Source organism: Bos taurus, chromosome 9, assembly GCF_002263795.3.
Source record: "Bos taurus isolate L1 Dominette 01449 registration number 42190680 breed Hereford chromosome 9, ARS-UCD2.0, whole genome shotgun sequence".
NCBI classification, from domain to species: domain Eukaryota; kingdom Metazoa; phylum Chordata; class Mammalia; order Artiodactyla; family Bovidae; genus Bos; species Bos taurus.
The window spans coordinates 40,426,862-40,446,084 of record NC_037336.1 but is presented as its reverse complement, the minus strand read 5'-3'; the positions used below and the strand labels follow the sequence as shown (position 1 = coordinate 40,446,084).

General features: G+C 39.8%; 1 protein-coding gene across 3 annotated transcripts in view; it reads left to right on the top strand.

Annotated features, from left to right (window-relative positions):
* The window catches only part of FIG4 (FIG4 phosphoinositide 5-phosphatase), a 172,260-nt gene that overhangs the window by 113,462 nt on the left and 39,575 nt on the right, over window positions 1–19,223 (top strand). For all 3 annotated transcript variants that reach the window (XM_024996723.2, NM_001076014.1, XM_059889772.1), the window contains 3 exons: window positions 1,495–1,690; window positions 2,684–2,766; window positions 4,844–4,930. In XM_024996723.2, the coding sequence (XP_024852491.1) occupies window positions 1,495–1,690; window positions 2,684–2,766; window positions 4,844–4,930 (366 nt within the window). The remainder of the gene's footprint in view (window positions 1–1,494; window positions 1,691–2,683; window positions 2,767–4,843; window positions 4,931–19,223) is intronic.

The following is a 19,223-nucleotide window of genomic DNA, read 5'->3' as shown; positions in this document are numbered from 1 at the left end:
TAGGTAGCAGATGTTATGTATGTCCTTTAATAACTCCATATCCTCTGTTTCCCGCAACATAAAAGACTTAGGTAAAAATGTGTATTTGTTGTGTTTATTTTTGCTGGCACCCGGAGAAAACATTAAAGCAAATGCTCAGACAGAGGACTTAATAGATCTTCTGTGTACTCCGTTAACATTGTGTGGGGGATGGCTGTTATTTTATTGTATACAGCAGTATGAGGAAGAGAACAAACCACGTTTAAATCTTTATGCTTTGAGACTGAAATGAAATGTGTCCTAGTCTGCGCATCTCTGTTACTGCCGCTGACCTGAGTGATCCCAGTGATGAGAATTCTCCTAGGCCCTGGCCAGACCGTGGATTTTGAGTCCTAATTGTATTTGGGAGTGTGTACAGGGTCTTAATTGGATTCTAACTACATGTGTGATTTATACAATGAGATATATACTGATATTACTATTTCCCAGATACACCACTTATGTGGCTTAAATATGTGTCCTGGACCAGGTGCTATGAGGAATTTAAAAGAAGGAACGGCCTCAGGACATTTAGAATTTAAAGTGTTCCTGGGACAAATACATAAATGACCACTTATATTAGTGTATAGTTCTGAAATGTATCAACTTTAATTTTTAGTTTCATGAAGTCAGAAATGAATTTATTTTCTCTAATATCTAACCCATGGTTAGATAGTATTACATATTTCTTTTCTAGAAAATGTAGAATATTTCAAGTCCCTTGCAGATAATTTTTTCAAGTAAGAATATTAAATATATTAAATATTTTTCATAAAATCCAAAAATATTACCATACATTTTTTTAATTAAGAAAAAAACAGTATTCTGACTACTGTCAAATTTGGCAATGAAATAAAAGCAAATAATGTATATTTTTTTCTGTTTCCCCTCATCCACTCTCTATTATTAGAAGACATCATCAGCAAACATAGTTATTTACTAATAAATTGTTTTAAAACAGTTTAAAATCTTAGTTTATGTTCATCAGTTGCTCATTACTTCGGTACAAGTAATCAGCTGCCACTGTGATTGATAAAAATTCATAGGAAGGCCAGAAACACACATGGATTTGGCTATTGACCCTTTCTTGATGCTTCTACAAGTTATAGGTAATTTCACTAATATCTCAGATATAACAGTCTTCTACTGTACTATAAATTTTGAAAATCCTGATTTCAGTTACCAAAAGGGAAGACACAGTAGCCAAGTGGTAGAAAGGCTTTTCTGCACACTGCAAGCACATACTTGCTTATTTTCTGAATTCATAGCAAAGCTTAAATTCATAGAAGGGTCAGTACATGTACATGATAAACTATTAAACTTTTCCCTTCAGCACAACTTGAATCCAGACGCTAGCTTCTCACAGTCATTTTCTTAACACTTCTCCAGGACTAAGGCTTTGGGACAGAGTGATACGCGGTGAGCACTGAGGGTTCGGTTTACAGATGCTTCACATCCATATTCATCTTTTTAAAGAAATAAGAGCAACAGAGAAGAAGCCGTGTTACAGCGGAAAACAGCCGCCAGTGCCCCGCCGCCGCCCAGCGAGGAGGCCGTGTCCAGCAGCTCGGAAGACGACTCCGGGACCGACCGAGAGGAGGAGGGCTCCGTGTCCCAGCGCTCCACCCCAGTGAAGATGACCGACCTGGGCGACAGTGCCAAAGTGACAGAGGTGAGGGACGCAGGAGAGGCTGCTGTCCAGTGAGGCTCTGGACAACCAGCTCCAGCATCCCGCTTTCAGCCGAAAGGTGAGAGTGAGGAAGAGTTACATCACCTCACTCCACCATTCTCATGCCATGTTGGAGGTGCTGCAGAGACAAATACATTTGGCAAAGATATTACTGAAAATGGTTTCTGAAATTGGTATTTTTGCTTCCACGTGTAATAGTAAATTTCTTGTCACTTCAGAATTCTTAAGGCGAATCCTGTCCCTCTTTGAGCAACGCATCCACTTGAGGTCTATTTGTTCCCTTGCTTAGCACATTACGGGAATGCAGGGTTTGCACCTGGGCCTCACAATCTCTGTCTAATCCCAGTGGGAAGTTCATCCTGTTGAATTTGATATTGATAGTATATTGAGGGAAAACAAAAGGCAAGTGAACAATAGAAAAATCAAATTTAGCTTTAGGGGAACTGGATTTCTAGTAAGAGCCAGAAGTCATTTGAGGTAGACATGGCAAATAAAATGTAATGATATGGGAACTAAATCTTATTCTGGGCATTGGCAACGTGCAGCCTATTGGCCAAAGCAGCTTGCTGCCATTTTTTCTAAGTAAAGTTTAATTTACAACCAGCCATGCCTATTTGTTTATATGTTATCTATGGTTGCTTTCACCCTGTAACAGCAGAATTACACAGCTGTGGCAGAGATGATGTGACCCAAAGAACATAAAGTATTTACTGCCTGACCCTTCACAGAAAATGCTTGCCAACTCTTGCATTATACAAAAGCAATTAGTAATTACCAACTAATTTTTATCTATAATCTATTTTAGTGAAAATGAAATAAAAATTTTTAAAAATCATTGAGAAATTTAATGAATATGTTGAAACATTGTGATGGTTTTTATGGGGAAATTCACAGGGTTGTTTTCTTCATTTTTGGAAATTATTAATGTGCTAGATGTCTAAGAACTCTTCCTGATTCCCTTATTTTTGACCCCAGAATGTAGTCCAGCCCATGAAAGAGGTGTATGGAATCAACCTCTCAGATGGCCTCTCAGAAGAAGATCTTTCCATTTATTTAAGGTAAGGTATTTTCAAGAGAAATTAAGGACAAATGCAAATGTATTACAATAACTTACATCTAATATAACTTTTAAAAATTGAAAGTAGTCAACCATACAGGAGGAAGTGACTTCCACTTGGAATAGTAGCATTTAGGTCAGATTCTGAAACAACTTATATTTGGAATTAAAAACCCTTCTTACTGTCTGAGACTCTTGGGCCCCTGAATGATAACAGTTTATGATACTTACACATATTTTCACTGCCCGAATATAAACTGCAAACTGAAGTTCAAATGCATTTCTGCATTCTTGCATTAACAAATTCTCAAGATCAAGTACCTTCTTACAAAATGAACTTGGGATATTGACAGTTGACGACTTTGTATTCAATTTAGCTTGGGATGGGTGGAGGGGGTGGATGTGGCCCTGGTGGGAGTGGTGACTGGGGAGGAAAAAGAAGCAGTGATGAAAAGGTACCAATTCAGAGTGTTATAGACTTTTATTAGGAAGATCTAGCTAAAAGGTGGAGATCTACCAAAAGGTATCCATAAAATCATGTACCTAAAAATGTGTCTGTGTGTGTTTGCAGAGATTAATAGTTATCAGATTCTCTAAAGAATTCCTCACCCCCAAATCCTCAAAAACCTAAGGATTAAACACCCATTTAAACACCACCTCAACCTAGTATTAATATATGTATTAAGAATTCGTAATTATTTAACAAATGAACATGGTCCCACTTATGTAAGTTTGGCTTACGTAAAATGTAATATAAATGAGTACTAGTCTTTAGGTCTTTTTTAAGGAGGGTATTTGTTCTGCAGAATCCACTGAGCTGATTATTTTTTGTTCTCTACTTCAAATTAGTCAGATCTGCTGTAGAATATGTAAAATATAGAAATACATAGCATTTCTTAACTGCAGAAGCACTGGTATGACTATGTATACTGTCCTACTGGAAGTCAACTGAGTCATTGAGAACTCAGCCATACCCTCCTCACTCCTGGACACACAATACATTCACAACAGCTGCCACACTCTGTCACTTAACTCTAATAGTAGTTGAAGTAGACCTCTGTAAGCAACATGGTCTAGAAGAATGAATTATCTGGAGTTAGTGACCAATATGACTGTACTTACTGCAGACAGCATAAGTGTACATGTCAGTGATGTTCACTTGCTGAAGATGAAAGCTGGACAAGACTAAGCTAATTTAAAAGTTTTTCATAGCACTGTAATGATTTAATAATTGGTAGTTTCTGAAGCACTTTTCCTGACCTTTAAAAAACCTAATAAAAACTACAGGCTGCATCCCTGAGGGTCAGATGGATGCATGGAGCACAGGCCACACCTCAGATGGGTGTACTTGAGAAATATCAGGGGCCCATTGCTAGGCATCCTCTCACCTTGCTGAGTGGGCCTGGGGCCTCCTCTGGCCCTTAGCTACAAGTCCGGTTTAGTGTTGTTGGAGGCTTCTCTGAGGAGGCATGGTGGGCCAGTGAAGCTCAGCAGGTGGTCTCCTCAGCCCCCTCTGTCTCTGTTGAAAGTACCCTTAGTAGTGGCTGGTGTACGTGTGGGGATTCTTGTGGTCCTGAGGAACCAAGTCCTTGTCCTGGGATCTTAGCAGCATCCTTGCTTCAGGAGCTGGGTCTCTAGCCTGATCCTGCCGTTTCCTTGTCATTTGTCTCACCCAAGCACCATCCCCCTCCCCTTGTTTCCCTCTGCTTCCTGCTGCGGTCACCCTCAGACCCGCAAGGGGTTATGGTCAAATTCCTGGCCTCAGGAACATTTCGGCTCAGGTTCTATACCACGTTTGAGTAAACAGAATGCAACAAAGTAAACATTTTCTTTCATTTTTATATCCATGGTTATGACTTAAATTTTAAGCATTTCCTCCTCCTCTATTCTCATAAACCCACTCTAACATCAGGCAGTCATTTATAAACCAAGTCTTCTGTCACATAGGGTCCTCTTGTGTGCTTTTCTGATAGAAGTATATTACTGTCATTTGAACACCCATACACTTTGTGTGATCTACTGAATTTGTGGCAGGTACTTCCTTTAGCTTACTTTTTTTTACACATTATAATTTGTAGATTTGTGCAGCTGGGGCAGAGTCAACATAAACAAGACAAGAGCAGCCAGCAGTTCTGTTCCAGGTGCCCAGATGGAGTTATAAAATTGTAAGTACTAGATTAGACCTTGTAAAAATAATCTTTGTATTCATGCCTTTAAGACTTTGTAAGAGAAATATTAGGACCAAATTAGTATAAGCACTAAAGCATCTCCTCCTGGTATCCTATTGGAGGAGAACTGGGTATCTATGGGCATGTGGAAGAGGCTGGCAGCCTGACCTGTGCTTGAAATGCGCCCTTTAGAAATGGGATTGAAATTGCTGGGGGATTCCCACCAGTGGGTAGGGCCGGGATGAAAAAACAGATCTGATCCTGGAGACAAGCTCCTCAAGTTCACTACCAGACCCCTGAGGGCAGGAGTGGTTTGTCTTTTCTAACACTGTATCTTCACCAGTTCTTTTAACTTGCTGTTTAGTAAATTAAATAAACACTCTGCCACTTTTGGGGTTTTTTACGTTAAGCAAGTAATTTTAAGTCCTGTGTGGCTCAGTTTCTTTATCTGCAAATGTGATAATAATCCCTGATTCATGGGAGGGTGGTGACACTTTCAATGAGATCATGCATACAAAGTGCTTAATATGTTCTCATTATGTTGTGATCATCACCATCATCACATTCTTCTTTGTATTTATCATTGTTCTCTGCTTTTTGGGACCAAGCAAAGCAGAGGTTGTGACCAGGAGTGGCTCCCTGATGCCGTGTGCTCAGCTGAGTTTCTTTTATGAAAATGGGTCACTGTGGTGATTAAGTGAGGTGTAATATGTAACGTGTCTAGATCAGTGTCTGGCATAGAGTTGACATTTAGTAAATGTTCTCTTCCCTTTTCTTAGTCCAACTTTATCAGTTAGTTTAATAAACCATTGATACTGATTGCCCGACTTCTGTCTGTACTATATCTGTGTGTTCCTGATTGTTAAGAGGCTACTGTAGTGATCCAGGCAAAGATTGGTGGCTTAGAGAGTAGTGGCTGGGAGAATTTTGGAAATGAGATGAATCTAGGAAATGTTTAGGAAGTAAAATAGAGAGGAGTTGGATATGGAAAAAAGGCCTTACCAAGGATGGTCATTAGGTTTTTTGGTTTGTGCAATAGGTTTGATTGATTGATTGTTTCATTCATTCACTTAGCAAATAGGTACTAAATACCTATTAGGACCTGCCATTTATCAAGGTAAAGAGCACTGTAGGAGAACCCCATTTGCCTTTCAAGGGGGAACCAAAGTGGCCATGTTTAGGAAGCAGTTGAATCCACTGATATGAACTCAGAAAAGAGGCTCTGGGATTATGAATGCATATTGATGATAACTGAAGCCATTGGTCAAAGATGACACCACTTAAGAGAATAACAGACTGAGGAGATCTACAGGTGAGTCTTAAGGGGATCTGGGTTTAACACTGAGAAGAGAAACAGAGATGGCTAATCAGAGAAGGGGAAGGAAAACCAAGATTATTTTATCACATCGTCCAAAAGGTCTATTTATCCCTTCTTTCTCTCCTCTGTCACTATTTTTTTCCTCTCTCTTTTTAAAAACATAAGAGCTCATTAACTTAGAAACAGGTTTTCTTTCTTAGATCTAGTTAGCATACGGAAGTATGAGCTCCCAAATAAGCTGATATTGCTGCTGCTAAGTCACTTCAGTCGTGTCCGACTCTGTGACCCCATAGACGGCAGCCACCAGGCTCCCCCATCCCTGGGATTCTCTAGGCAAGAACACTGGTGTGGGTTGCCATTTCCTTCTCCAATGCATGAAAGTGAAAAGTGAAAGTGAAGTCGCTCAGTCGTGTCCGACTCTTAGCGACCCCATGGACTGCAGCCTACCAGGCTCCTCCATCCATGGGATTTTCCAGGCAAAGTACTGGAGTGGGGTGCCATTGGAGGTGGCCAAAGAAGGAAAAGTGTTTAAATGTGTTGGTAAAGTAAGAGACTCTGTTATCAAATTGTATTATTTGAATTGATTCTTCCATTAAAATAGTATAGCACAATTTAGGAGGAGCAGATACTAAAGGGAATATAGCTTACAAAATAAAAGAAAAACATCTTCCCATTTCCTTCAACATTGTGTCTACTTTGATCTGTAACTGGTCTTGCTGATAAGTTACTTTTAAATTCTTTTTCTTACAGTATTTAGTATTTGCTTTTCTGAGTCTTAGCACAGATAAAAAAAAAACAAACCATGTGGATCTTGAATTTTTTTAACCTTTTCCACTTAATTAGTAAAGAATCTAACATGAGTATCTTTGCACAGCATCTTCAGCAGGATAACAAAGAGCTTGGTAGGCTTTGTATTATGTTGTCATGGCAACTGCTCAAGAGTGTTGTTTTTTGGTGTGTGTGTGTGTGTGCGCGTGTGGCCTGTGCACTTGCTTTAAATTGAAACTCTGTAACTAGGTTCTTAAAATGTCAGCTGTTCAATTTTAGATTTTTAACGCTGTGCCAAAACCAAGAGAAATTAGATTTATGTGAGATGCTCCAAATCCTCATCTTGTTATGGTTCAGGTTCTAGTATATTTTGAAATATAGCAAGTTTTTTTAAGTTTATATACATTTGTGTCTACTGATCTCTGGATAATTCATAGTCTTATCAGTTTGTCTTGAAATTATGAGGCAAACAAGTACTCCTTTTCTAAATGAGGTATGTAACAACCAATATAAAATATATTGACAGTGATCAACTGGCAAGGAGCCAGTAGACCAGGAGCTCCTGAAGCAGAAGTATAGAAAACTGGATGGAGGAGCTGGACATGGTCACTTGTGCTCTTGCAGGACATTTCTTAGGAGTGGATCTTAAACCCCAAACTGGTCAGTGTCTGCACTGTCAGCCCAAACACTCACAGTTATATCCTCTTTGAGCGTGACCCTCCCTTTGACTCATGCCACTCCCTCAGTGTGTGGGTGGTGATTAGGGAAAAGCGACATCAGGCAACACTTCCTGAGCAGTGCGTGATGGGCACTGTTCTATGTACCTTAACCTGTATCAACTCAATTCTCACAATAACTCTAGGAAGTAGGTCTTAACTATCGTCTTCATTTTACAGATGGGGAAACCCCACAGAGAAGTTATATAACTTGCCCAACGTCAAACAGCAACTGACATTCAAACCCAGACGAGCTGGCTGTCCATCACTAAGCTGTAAATGCCTAGTGTTACCAACTGCTTTTATAACCACAGTGGTAAAAATACTGGGTTATTAGTGTGAACAGCCTTTATTTTGATCCTCTGACATGATCTGGTTTATAGGCGGCTCCAGATGCAAACCATAGTGTTTCTGCCCTGTTGAGCTTGAACTTTTTTTTTTTTAAATAATATTTAAAGAGAATATGCCTTTATTCTTTTCCTGGTCCCGAGCATATTGCCTCAAATGTAGACTTGCTTCCTGGACAGGCACACTTTGCTTGATTCATAACATGGTATGGAGGTTAAGACGTCCTGGGAACAGTGTTACTGCTGTTTAGGGTCATTGCCATCCTAATTTGTAAGTTCCCCTGCTGCCTCTTGAATTGTACCTAAATTGGGTGCTCAGTAAATGTCTGTTGAAATGTGCTGACTCTCACCCCTGCCCCCATTACTGTCCGAGTACGCGCGGGGCGCTGTGAGCATCTCTCACGGCCCACCTCATCCATCCGTGATCACTTGTTAGTTCTTCCCCTATTCTGCTTCCTGCTCATAAACCCCCTGCCCTCTCCTGTTTGTTTCCCTAGTGCCTTCTAATAGAGGAGAAGAGTGAACACATCAAGGATTTAGCGTTTTTTCCCTCTCTGTCCTGCTTCCACTTGCACCTGTGACCAGATGCAGAGTGAGACAGGCCTGCAGGGAAGAACTTGCTGAGCCCGGGCAGGTGGGGCACTGTATTCAGGACCACCCTGCCCTCATTGTACACTCCCAGTTCTCAGCACTTTTTAACTAAGCAATATATGCCAATCCGTGGAGGTTAAGAACATGAACACATGTATTATTAGTGCCTGCTATTCCACGGCTCACCTATTCCAGGTATATGTCTCACTTGTTTAAACATTTGTCTCTCAGCAATGGTTCAAAATGTAATACATAGAGTTTGGTAAAAAACTGTCTAATTTAGGATCCTTCCAATGGAGGATGAGCTAAATAACTGTTTACTGTATTAAGACCATAGGTTGAATTTATTTGCTAAGAACATCTCACAATAAACAGCATCTGCTGACCTTAGAGGGAATGCCCCTGGGTTTCGGCTTTGGCTAGGGGATCCTCTCACTCATCAGAGGATGCTTTTACACAGAGTCAGGGCATGTTTTCGCACCCGTGAGGTGAGCATGACATTAGGCCGTGCTTCGCTCAACTTTGTTGACTTTCCGTGGTGTCACTTTCGATGCTGTGTTGCTATGTACATGTCACTCCGGGGTTCCCACCCCACAGTGGATTTCATCTAGTCCTCTGCAGATAATATTCTCATCTCCGCTGCAGGCTAAAAAAGTATTTTATGGGTCACTCTTGTTATCTTTTCCAAACACCCAGGGGTACAGTCTTTAAAGGTTTAAGGATCAGAGCAGTTGGGAAGCAGTGATCAATGATTAGCAGCTAATTCGCTCCATAGGAGGGAGACGATGGTGACAGCAGTTCCTCAGCCCAAGGAAACTAGGTTGTGACCCCAGAAATTACCACAGAAGTCTTTCTTTCTCTGGCTCAGGCCTTTATTTTTCTCTTTAACCCTCTCTGGCTTTTTTCTATATGCTTTTCTAATGATCTCTTTCTGCTTCCCCCAACCCCCTGTTTATTTTATCTTCCTCTCTTTCTCCCTCTTTTTTCCTTTGCCGTCCTCTTTCCAACCCCTCCAGGGTATTTTTAACTCTGTTTAGTTTTTAAAATACAGTAATCTCTCCAGAACACAAATTTCTTTCCTGTATTTTAGGATAGTGCTTTTCAGATTACAATTCTAGACTCATTAGTGGGTCTCATGAAATTAATTTGGTAGGCCTCCACACAACAAAATGAAAAGAAACTGAATTGAGTCCAGTAGAAGGCTCTAGTGCATGGCACAGGGGTTGAGTCTTGTTTCATGAAATTCTATTTCTATACATAAATATAGCATTGTGCAAAATGCATTTCTCCCTGTGGATAACAGTCACAGATTGAGTTTATATGAATGCACCTTTTCTGAGACCAAATGAATTAAAAATCTTAACTCTGTTCCCATTATCCAGGCACTTAATGAATGTTTGTTGTTTGAATGAAAATGTGTGAATAATTTCTGTTTGGAATAGACAGGAGAGGTCAGGACGGAAAGGGATCAGAAAGAGGTGTAAGAGGTTTCTGTGGTGTATCCAAAGTGGGTAAAGTAAATGCAGGCTTTGGAAAATACACTCTCATTACTTACAATGAGTTGAGCACTGGGATGACCATGCAAAGGAAGGAGGTAGCAGGAAGCTCCAGCTGAAAGGCAAAATGAAAAGCTATTGGATGTATAAAGGAAAGACAGAAAAGTGAATGCCTCTTTGTTTGAATATTATCTATAATAGTACCTGCAGTCTGAATATTATCTATTATAGCACCTGCATACTATGTTAAACAAGAAAATTTAATGGAACAGGGTGAATTTTTTGAACCTTTCAGAGAAGGCTATCCTGAAAGGTTTCTAGCATATAAGGAGTAATAAATGGAAATTTAATTATAGGTAATTGTGTAATTAATTTACTGTATCTAAAATAACTTCTGATATTTTAAAACTTTAGTATATTGACTGTTTTATTTTGGTGACTACAAAGCATACCACTTATGGAAATTCTGCAGGTTCACACGAGGACTGGAGTCTCCACCCCACCAGTATAGGCTTTTCTTTTTTTCCAAGAACCTAGCTAGTGATTCTGTAAGGTGAGATATACTTGTGTGTGTGCACTGTTGTGCCTGACTCTCTGCGATGCCGTGGACTGTATAGCCTGCCAGGCTCCTCTACCCATGGAATTTCCCAGGAAAGAATACCGGAGTGAGTTGCCTTTTCCTCCTCCAGGGGATCCTCCTGATCCAGGGACCACACCTGCATGTCCTGCATTGTTGGCATATTCTTTACCACTGTGCCACCTGGGAAGCCCAAGGCATACTTTTGTAATACAGTAAGGCATGATAGGCACTATATGCCAGGTTAGGTGTATGTACATTAATACACAGTGAGTGAGAGAGAGAGTCTCTGCTTCTGAGGGTTTCCCTGGTGTCAGCAAATTCCAGGTGGTGGGAGGTGCTGTGAAGGTGGGAGGTGCTGTGAAGAGGAAGCTGTGGGAGTGCAAAGAAGAATACAAATCAGATTCCTGGGCAGGCTTCACCCAGGCTAAATTTTAAGGGAAAATGGAGTTATCTGGTTGAAGAAGGCAGAGAGGGCAAAGGTTCAAGACCACACACCACTTTTGGAGACCCATACAGAATTCAGTGTCTAATGCAAGGGGATTTTCAGTGAGTAGGCCAGAGATACAGACCGACAGGAACAATGAGAAAGAGATGCTAAGTGAGAGAGAGTGACCCTTGTCCTAGAAGCCTGTTTTAATCAGGGATGTGATAAAAGTCACTGTGGAAATAGCATGGAGAATGGATTGGAGGCCAAGAGATAAACAGCACATCTATTAGAAACCTCAGGGCAAAGAAGTGATTGGAGTCTGTTTTTGGCTGCTGAAATAAGGGGATTTATTTTGTAAGGGTAGATTCTGTAGGACATGGTACAATTTGGTAACTAATTAGGTGTGAGGAATGTGTTAGAGGCAGGAGTGTTCTAACTATGTTGACTAGATCTGGTCACCAGAATTGGAAATATAAATCCAAGCTTGGGACAATGATAGGATCAGGTGATTTGTCTGGCGCTCCGGGGGATGGTGAGGGACAGGGAAGACTGGCATGCCGCGGCCCTTGGGGTTGAAAAGGGTCCACACGACTGAACAACAAACAGCAAGAGGTTTTACAGAGATTCAGTGATTTTGTGGGTGTTTTTTTTTTTTTTTTTGCTCTTGATTTTAAAAGAAAGTAAGTGAAATTCTGTATCTTTCTTTGATGGGGTCCAAGTTAAATAGATTATTATATGTGTTTTTTAAATGTTTTGGAGATTCATGGTCCTATTAAAGGGGAGGGAGATCCTCCAATTACTGATAGAAATGAAGAATTTAGGGGTTTAAATGTATTTTTAGCCCTTAAAATACTTATTTTTTCACATGAACAAGCAGGTTAATCCTGAGGGAACAGATCTGCATATCTGATATGGCCACGTGAAGAGTATTACTCATTGGTTTTCTTAGCTCTGCATAAAGAATCACATTTTGTAACTGTTTAACCTTTTGTTATTTTGTTGGTTTACCAAATTACCATCAATTCTGTGGATGGAAGGTGAGTGGGATGGTTTTGGGCAGATGGAGTGGTTACTGAGTCTTGTGCCATGTCACCGTGCCTTCCTAACAGCCTTTCCTTTTGCACAATGACGATGTGAGCCCAGGTTTGATGTATTCATTGCCCTTGTCTTCTCTGAGCTTCTGCAAGAAGTCTTTCCAGCTAAGATAAAATTTTGGTTCCAATACAAGAAAAAAGCATTTCAATTGTATATTTAAATATAGATCTGTCATCCTACATATGACTCAGAACCCTTTGGGCCTTTTACACATAATTTTAAAAATAAAGTACAAATCCCATTAAGTCCTAATTTGTGTTTAGAATCCACCAATAGGCATCAATAGTCGTAATGTTGGATCAGTAATTTTCTGTGTTTAGCATTTTAATATTATTTTTCTTATGGTTTATGAAGAAATTTAAGAAGTATTACCATAGAAATCAATTGCATTGCTTTCAAAATTAAAGGTCCATTCATTTTATAACCATCCTTCTGTCATCCCTCCTAATTTAATGGGAACAGAAAGTCCTTGAATAAAAAAAAAAAGCTGTGGTATTTTAAATCTGAAATTAATTTTAAAAAAAACTGTTAAGTTACTTGAGGGCAAGGCTTACCTGCCTTTGTGTCTGCAGTTCATAGCATAATACCTAAGGTGCGGTAAGCATTAAGTAAATTAGGAATGAGTAATATTCAGTAGTTTAACTTCTTTAAGGAATGTCATGCAATAGTTAAGTGTGATGGGAAAAATAAAGAAATGTCAGGGTTAACAAATTGAAGCAGATGGCAAGACAAATGATAAATATTTGTTAGTTTTCATTTCACTATAGTATATTTTCAGTTTTAGATGTAACAACACAGAGTTCTTGGCAGTTGTCTCATGATTGTCTCAACTGACAAACCATTGATGTTCTTATTAATTTATATGTTAGTAGGACAGGCTAATGGCACCCCACTCCAGTACTCTTGCCTGGCAAATCGCATGGACGGAGGAGCCTGGTAGGCTGCAGTCCATGGGGTTGCTAGGAGTCGGACATGACTAAGTGACTTCACTTTGACTTTTCACTTTCATGCGTTGGAGAAGGAAATGGCAACCCACTCCAGTGTTCTTGCCTGGAGAATCCCAGGGATGGGCAAGCCTGGTGGGCTGCCATCTTTGGGGTCACACAGAGTCGGACACGACTGAAGCAACTTAGCAGCAGCAGCAGGACAGGCTAAAATAGGATCATGATTTTCCTTTTAAATTTTTTTCAGCTTTATTAAGATAGAATTGACATATAGTATATGTAAGTTAAAGGTGTACAATGTAATAATTTGATGTATACATATACTGCAAAATGATTACCATAATAAGGTTAGTTAATACAACCATCACTTCACATAGTAACAGTTGTATATGTGTGTGTGTATATGTGGTGAGAATGTTTAAAAATTTACTCTTAGCAACTTTCAAATGTACAAAACAGTATTATTAACTATAGTCACCATGTTGTATATTACATCTCCAGAATTTACTTTATAACTAGGAGTTTGTACCTTTGACTGCCTTCATCAATATCCCCTATCCCTCAGCCCCTGCCTCTGGCAGCTACCAATCTGTTTGGGGTTTTTTGGAGGGTGGGGTTGTTTAAGATTCCACATATTAGGGAGATCATATGGTATTTATCTGACTTAATTCACTTAGCAAATTGCCCTCAAGTTCCATCCATTTAACATAAGGCAAGACTTCCTTTTTTTTATACAGGTGAATAATATTCCTTTGTGTTTATATATAACACATCTTTATCTATTCATGCATTGATGGACACTGAGGTTGCTTTCCCATCTTGACAGCTGTAACTAATGCTGCAATGAACCAGGGGGGTGCGTATATCTTTTTGAGTTAGTGTTTTTTGTTTTCTTCAGATAAATAGCCAGAATTGTGATTGCTGAATCATATGGTAGTTCTATTTTTAATTATTAGGGGAACCTTTATATTATTTTCCATAGTGGCTGTACCAGTTCATGTTCCCACTATAATGAACAAGTGTTCCCTTTTCTCCATGTTCTTGCCAGCACTTGTCATCTCTCCTTTTTGACAATATTCTAATAGCTGTGAGGTGAGCTCATCATGGTTTTGGTTTTCATTTCACAATGAACCTTTTCACATTCCTGTTGGCCATTTATGCCTTCTTTGGAAAAACATCTATTCACATTCTTTGCCCATATTTTAGTTGGATTGTTTGTTTTTGTTCTGTTCAGTGGTTTGAGTTTCTCTATATTTTGGCTATCATTTTGCCTTTTCATACTGTTCAAAGAGAAACTCCCCAGGTCAGTAGGTGCCCAATATGCTACTGGAGATCAGTGGAGAAATAACTCCAGAAAGAATGAAGGGATGGAGCCAAAGCAAAAAGAATACCCAGCTGTGGATGTGACTGGTGATAGAAGCAAGGTCCAATGCTGTAAAGAGCAATATTGCATAGGAACCTGGAATGTCAGGTCCATGAATCAAGGCAAATTGGAAGTGGTCAAACAAGAGATGGCAAGAGTGAATGTGGACATTCTAGGAATCAGCAAACTGAAATGGACTGGAATGGGTGAATTTAACTCAGATGACCATTATATCTACTACCGTGGGCAGAAATCCCTCAGAAGAAATGGAGTGGCCATCGTGGTCAACAAAAGAGTCCAAAATGCAGTACTTGGATGCAGTCTCAAAAATGACAGAATGATCTCTGTTCGTTTCCAAGGCAAACCATTCAATATCACAGTAATCCAAGTCTATGCCCCAACCAGTAACGCTGAAGAAGCTGAAGTTGAATGGTTCTATGAAGACCTACAAGACCTTTTGGAACTAACACCCAAAAAAGATGTCCTTTTCATTATAGGGGACTGGAATGCAAACGTAGGAAGTCAAGAAACACCTGGAGTAACAGGCAAATTTGGCCTTGGAGTACAGAATGAAGCAGGGCAAAGACTAATAGAGTTTTGCCAAGAAAATGCACTAGTCATAACAAACACCCTCTTCCAACAACACAAGAGAAGACTCTACACATGGACATCACCAGATGGTCAACACGGAAATCAGATTGATTATATTCTTTGCAGCCAAAGATGGAGAAGCTCTATACAGTCAGCAAAAACAAGACCAGGAGCTGACTGTGGCTCAGACCAAGAACTCCTTATTGCCAAATTCAGACTTAAATTGAAGAAAGTAGGGAAAACCACTAGACCATTCAGGTATGACCTAAATCAAATCCCTTATGATTATACAGTTGAAGTGAGAAATAGATTTAAGGGCCTAGATCTGATAGAAAGAGTGCCTGACAAACTATGGAATGAGATTCGTGACATTGTACAGGAGACAGGGATGAAGACCATCCCCATGGAAAAGAAATGCAAAAAAGCAAAATGGCTGTCTGGGGAGGCCTTACAAATAATTGAAAAGAAGAGAAGCGAAAAGCAAAGGAGCAAAGGAAAGATATAAGCATCTGAATGCAGAGTTCCAAAGAATAGCAAGAAGAGATAAGAAAGCCTTCTTCAGCGATCAATGCAAAGAAATAGAGGAAAACAACAGAATGGGAAAGACTAGAGATCTCTTCAAGAAAATCAGAGATACCAAAGGAACATTTCATGCAAAGATGGGCTCGATAAAGGACAGAAATGGTATGGACCTAACATTAGCAGAAGATATTAAGAAGAGATGGCAAGAATACACAGAAGAACTGTACAAAAAAGATCTTCATGACCCAGATAATCATGATGGTGTGATCACTCACCTAGAGCCAGACATCCTGGAATGTGAAGTCAAGTGGGCCTTAGAAAGCATCACTACGAACAAAGCTAGTGGAGGTGATGGAATTCCAGTTGAACTATTCCAAATCCTGAAAGATGATGCTGTGAAGTGCTACACTCAATATGCCAGCAAATTTGGAAAACTCAGCAGTGGCCACAGGACTGGAAAAGGCCAGTTTTCATTCCACTCCCAAAGAAAGGCAATGCCAAAGAATGCTCAAACTACTGCACAATTGCACTCATTTCACACGCTAGTAAAGTAATGCTCAAAATTCTCCAAGTCAGGCTTCAGCAATATGTGAACCATGAACTTCCTGATGTTCAAGCTGGTTGTAGAAAAGGCAGAGGAACCAGAGATCAAATTGCCAACATCTGCTGGATCATGGGAAAAGCAAGAGAGTTCCAGAAAAACATCTACTTCTGCTTTATTGACTGTGGCAAAGCCTTTGACTGTGTGGATCACAATAAACTGTGGGAAATTCTGAAAGAGATGGGAATACCAGACCACCTGATCTGCCTCTTGAGAAATTTGTATGCAGGTAAGGAAGCAGCAGTTAGAACTGGACATGGAACAACAGACTGGTTCCAAATAGGAAAAGGAGTTCATCAAGGCTGTATATTGTCACCCTGTTTGTTTAACTTATATGCAGAGTACAACATGAGAAACGCTGGACTGGAAGAAACACAAGCTGGAATCAAGATTGCCGGGAGAAATATCAATAACCTCAGATATGCAGATGACACCACCCTTATGGCAGAAAGTGAAGAGGAACTCAAAAGCCTCTTGATGAAAGTGAAAGAGGAGAGTGAAAAAGTTGGCTTAAAGCTCAACATTCAGAACACGAAGATCATGGCATCTGGTCCCATCACTTCATGGGAAATAGATGGGGAAACAGTGGAAACAGTGTCAGACTTTATTTTTCTGGGCTCCAAAATCACTGCAGATGGTGACTGCAGCCATGAAATTAAAAGACGCTTACTCCTTGGAAGGAAAGTTATGACCAACCTAGATAGCGTATTCAAAAGCAGAGACATTACTTCACCAACAAAGGTTCGTCTAGTCAAGGCTATGGTTTTTCCAGTGGTCATGTATGGATGTGAGAGTTGGACTGTGAAGAAGGCTGAGTGCTGAAGAATTGATGCTTTTGAACTGTGGTGTTGGAGAAGACTCTTGATAGTCCCTTGGACTGCAAGGAGATCCAACCAGTCCATTCTGAAGGAGATCAGCCCTGGGATTTCTTTGGAAGGAATGATGCTAAAGCTGAAACTCCAGTACTTTGGCCACCTCATGCAAAGAGTTGACTCATTGGAAAAGACTCTGATGCTGGGAGGGATTGGGGGCAGGAGGAGAAGGGGACGACAGAGGATGAGATGGCTAGATGGCATCACTGACTCGATGGATGTGAGTCTCAGTGAACTCTGGGAGTTGGTGATGGACAGGGAGGCCTGGCGTGCTGCGGTTCATGGGGTTGCAGAGTCGGACACCACTGAGCGACTGATCTGATCTGATATTTTGGCTGTTAACCCCTTATCAGATACATTGTTTACAAATATTTTCTTCCAGTCCATAGGTTGCCTCTTCGTGATCACTTTTTACTATACAGAAACTTTTTAATTGGATTTAACCCCATTTATTTTTGCTTTTGTTACATCATTGACAAGACCAATATCAAGATATTGATGCCAATATCAAGTGTTGTATTAAGAAAATGATGGTTTCAGGTCTACATTTAAGTCTTTAATCCAGTTGTTATTTTGTATGTGGCATAAGAAAGAGGTCCATTTTCACTTTTTTTGGATGAGAATATCCAGTTTTCCCAGCATTATTTATTGAGGAGATTATTTTTTCTCCATTGGGTATTCTTGGCTCCCTGGTCAAATATTAGTCAGCCATGTATGCACAGGCCAATAGAACAGAACTGAGAGCTCAGGAATAAACCTGTGTGTCAGTTTTTATGCCAGTATGGTTTCTTTCTTTCTGGATTGCTTTGGCTGTTTGGGGCCTTTTGTGCATTCTTAAAGCTCAAGTGAGCTTCTTGCAGGCAGCATTTCACTGGATCTTCTTCTTTAATTTATTCACCCACTGTATCTTTTGACTGGAGAATTCAGTCCATTTACATGTAAAGAAATTATTCATAGGCAAGGACTTACTATTTCCATTTTGTTCATAATTTTCTGTTTTGTAGATCTTTTGTTCCTTGCTTCCTCTCTTGATATCTTCCTCTGTGATTTGATGACTTTTTTATTCCAATACACTCAGACTCCTTTACTCAGTCTTTTTTGTGACCACTACAGATTTTTTTCCTATGGTTCCATGAAACTTACATAAAATGTATTTGTAATATTCTATTTTTAAGGTGATAATAACTTCAGCAGCATACAGAAACTTTGTACTTTTATATCTACCCCACCATCCATTGTGTTTTAGGTTACTAATGATACCATTTACATCTTTTTATTATATACAGTAAGTCCCCTACATTCAAACGAGTTCTGTTCCAGGAGCACATTCATAAGTCCAATTTGTTCGTAAGTCCAACAGAATTAGCCTAGAATATCCAAGTAACACAGTAGGGTATATAGCACTTACTGTACTAGGTTTATAATACTTTTCACACAAATACATAAACACACACAAAAAAAGAAAACGTTTTTAATCTTACGGTACAACACAGTACCTTGAAGAATATAGTAGTATCAGCTACATCACCACTGCTTTTACACTTGCTTCTGGACATCCTGGGCTTGAAATAAAGATAGTGTGCTACTTACTGTATTCTGTACAGTACTGTATAGTAAAGTAGAAACACAACTACTTGTAGAGGATACATGCACAGGACAGTGTACACCAGACACATGAACTAACTTACATGACTGGACATGCAGATGCACGTTCACATCTCTGAAAGTTTGGGACTTACTGTGCCCAGTAACAAATTATTCTACTTATGGTTGCTTTTAATGCATTTTAACATTTAAAGTAGAGTTGCATGCAAATTATGCACCACCAATACAATGTTAGAGAATCTGACTTTGACCATGTGTTCACTATTACCAGTGAGATTTACACATTCATAGGTTTTTGCAGTGTTAAATTAGCATCCTTTTTTTTCCACTGCCCACCAAGTTCCCTGGCCAGACAGGGCTACCAGCACAGCTCTGCAGATGGAAAGAGCCTCTGGCTGCAATCTCTGATCAGTTGTAGCTGCAAAGAGGAATGTGTTCTGCCAATATCTGATTG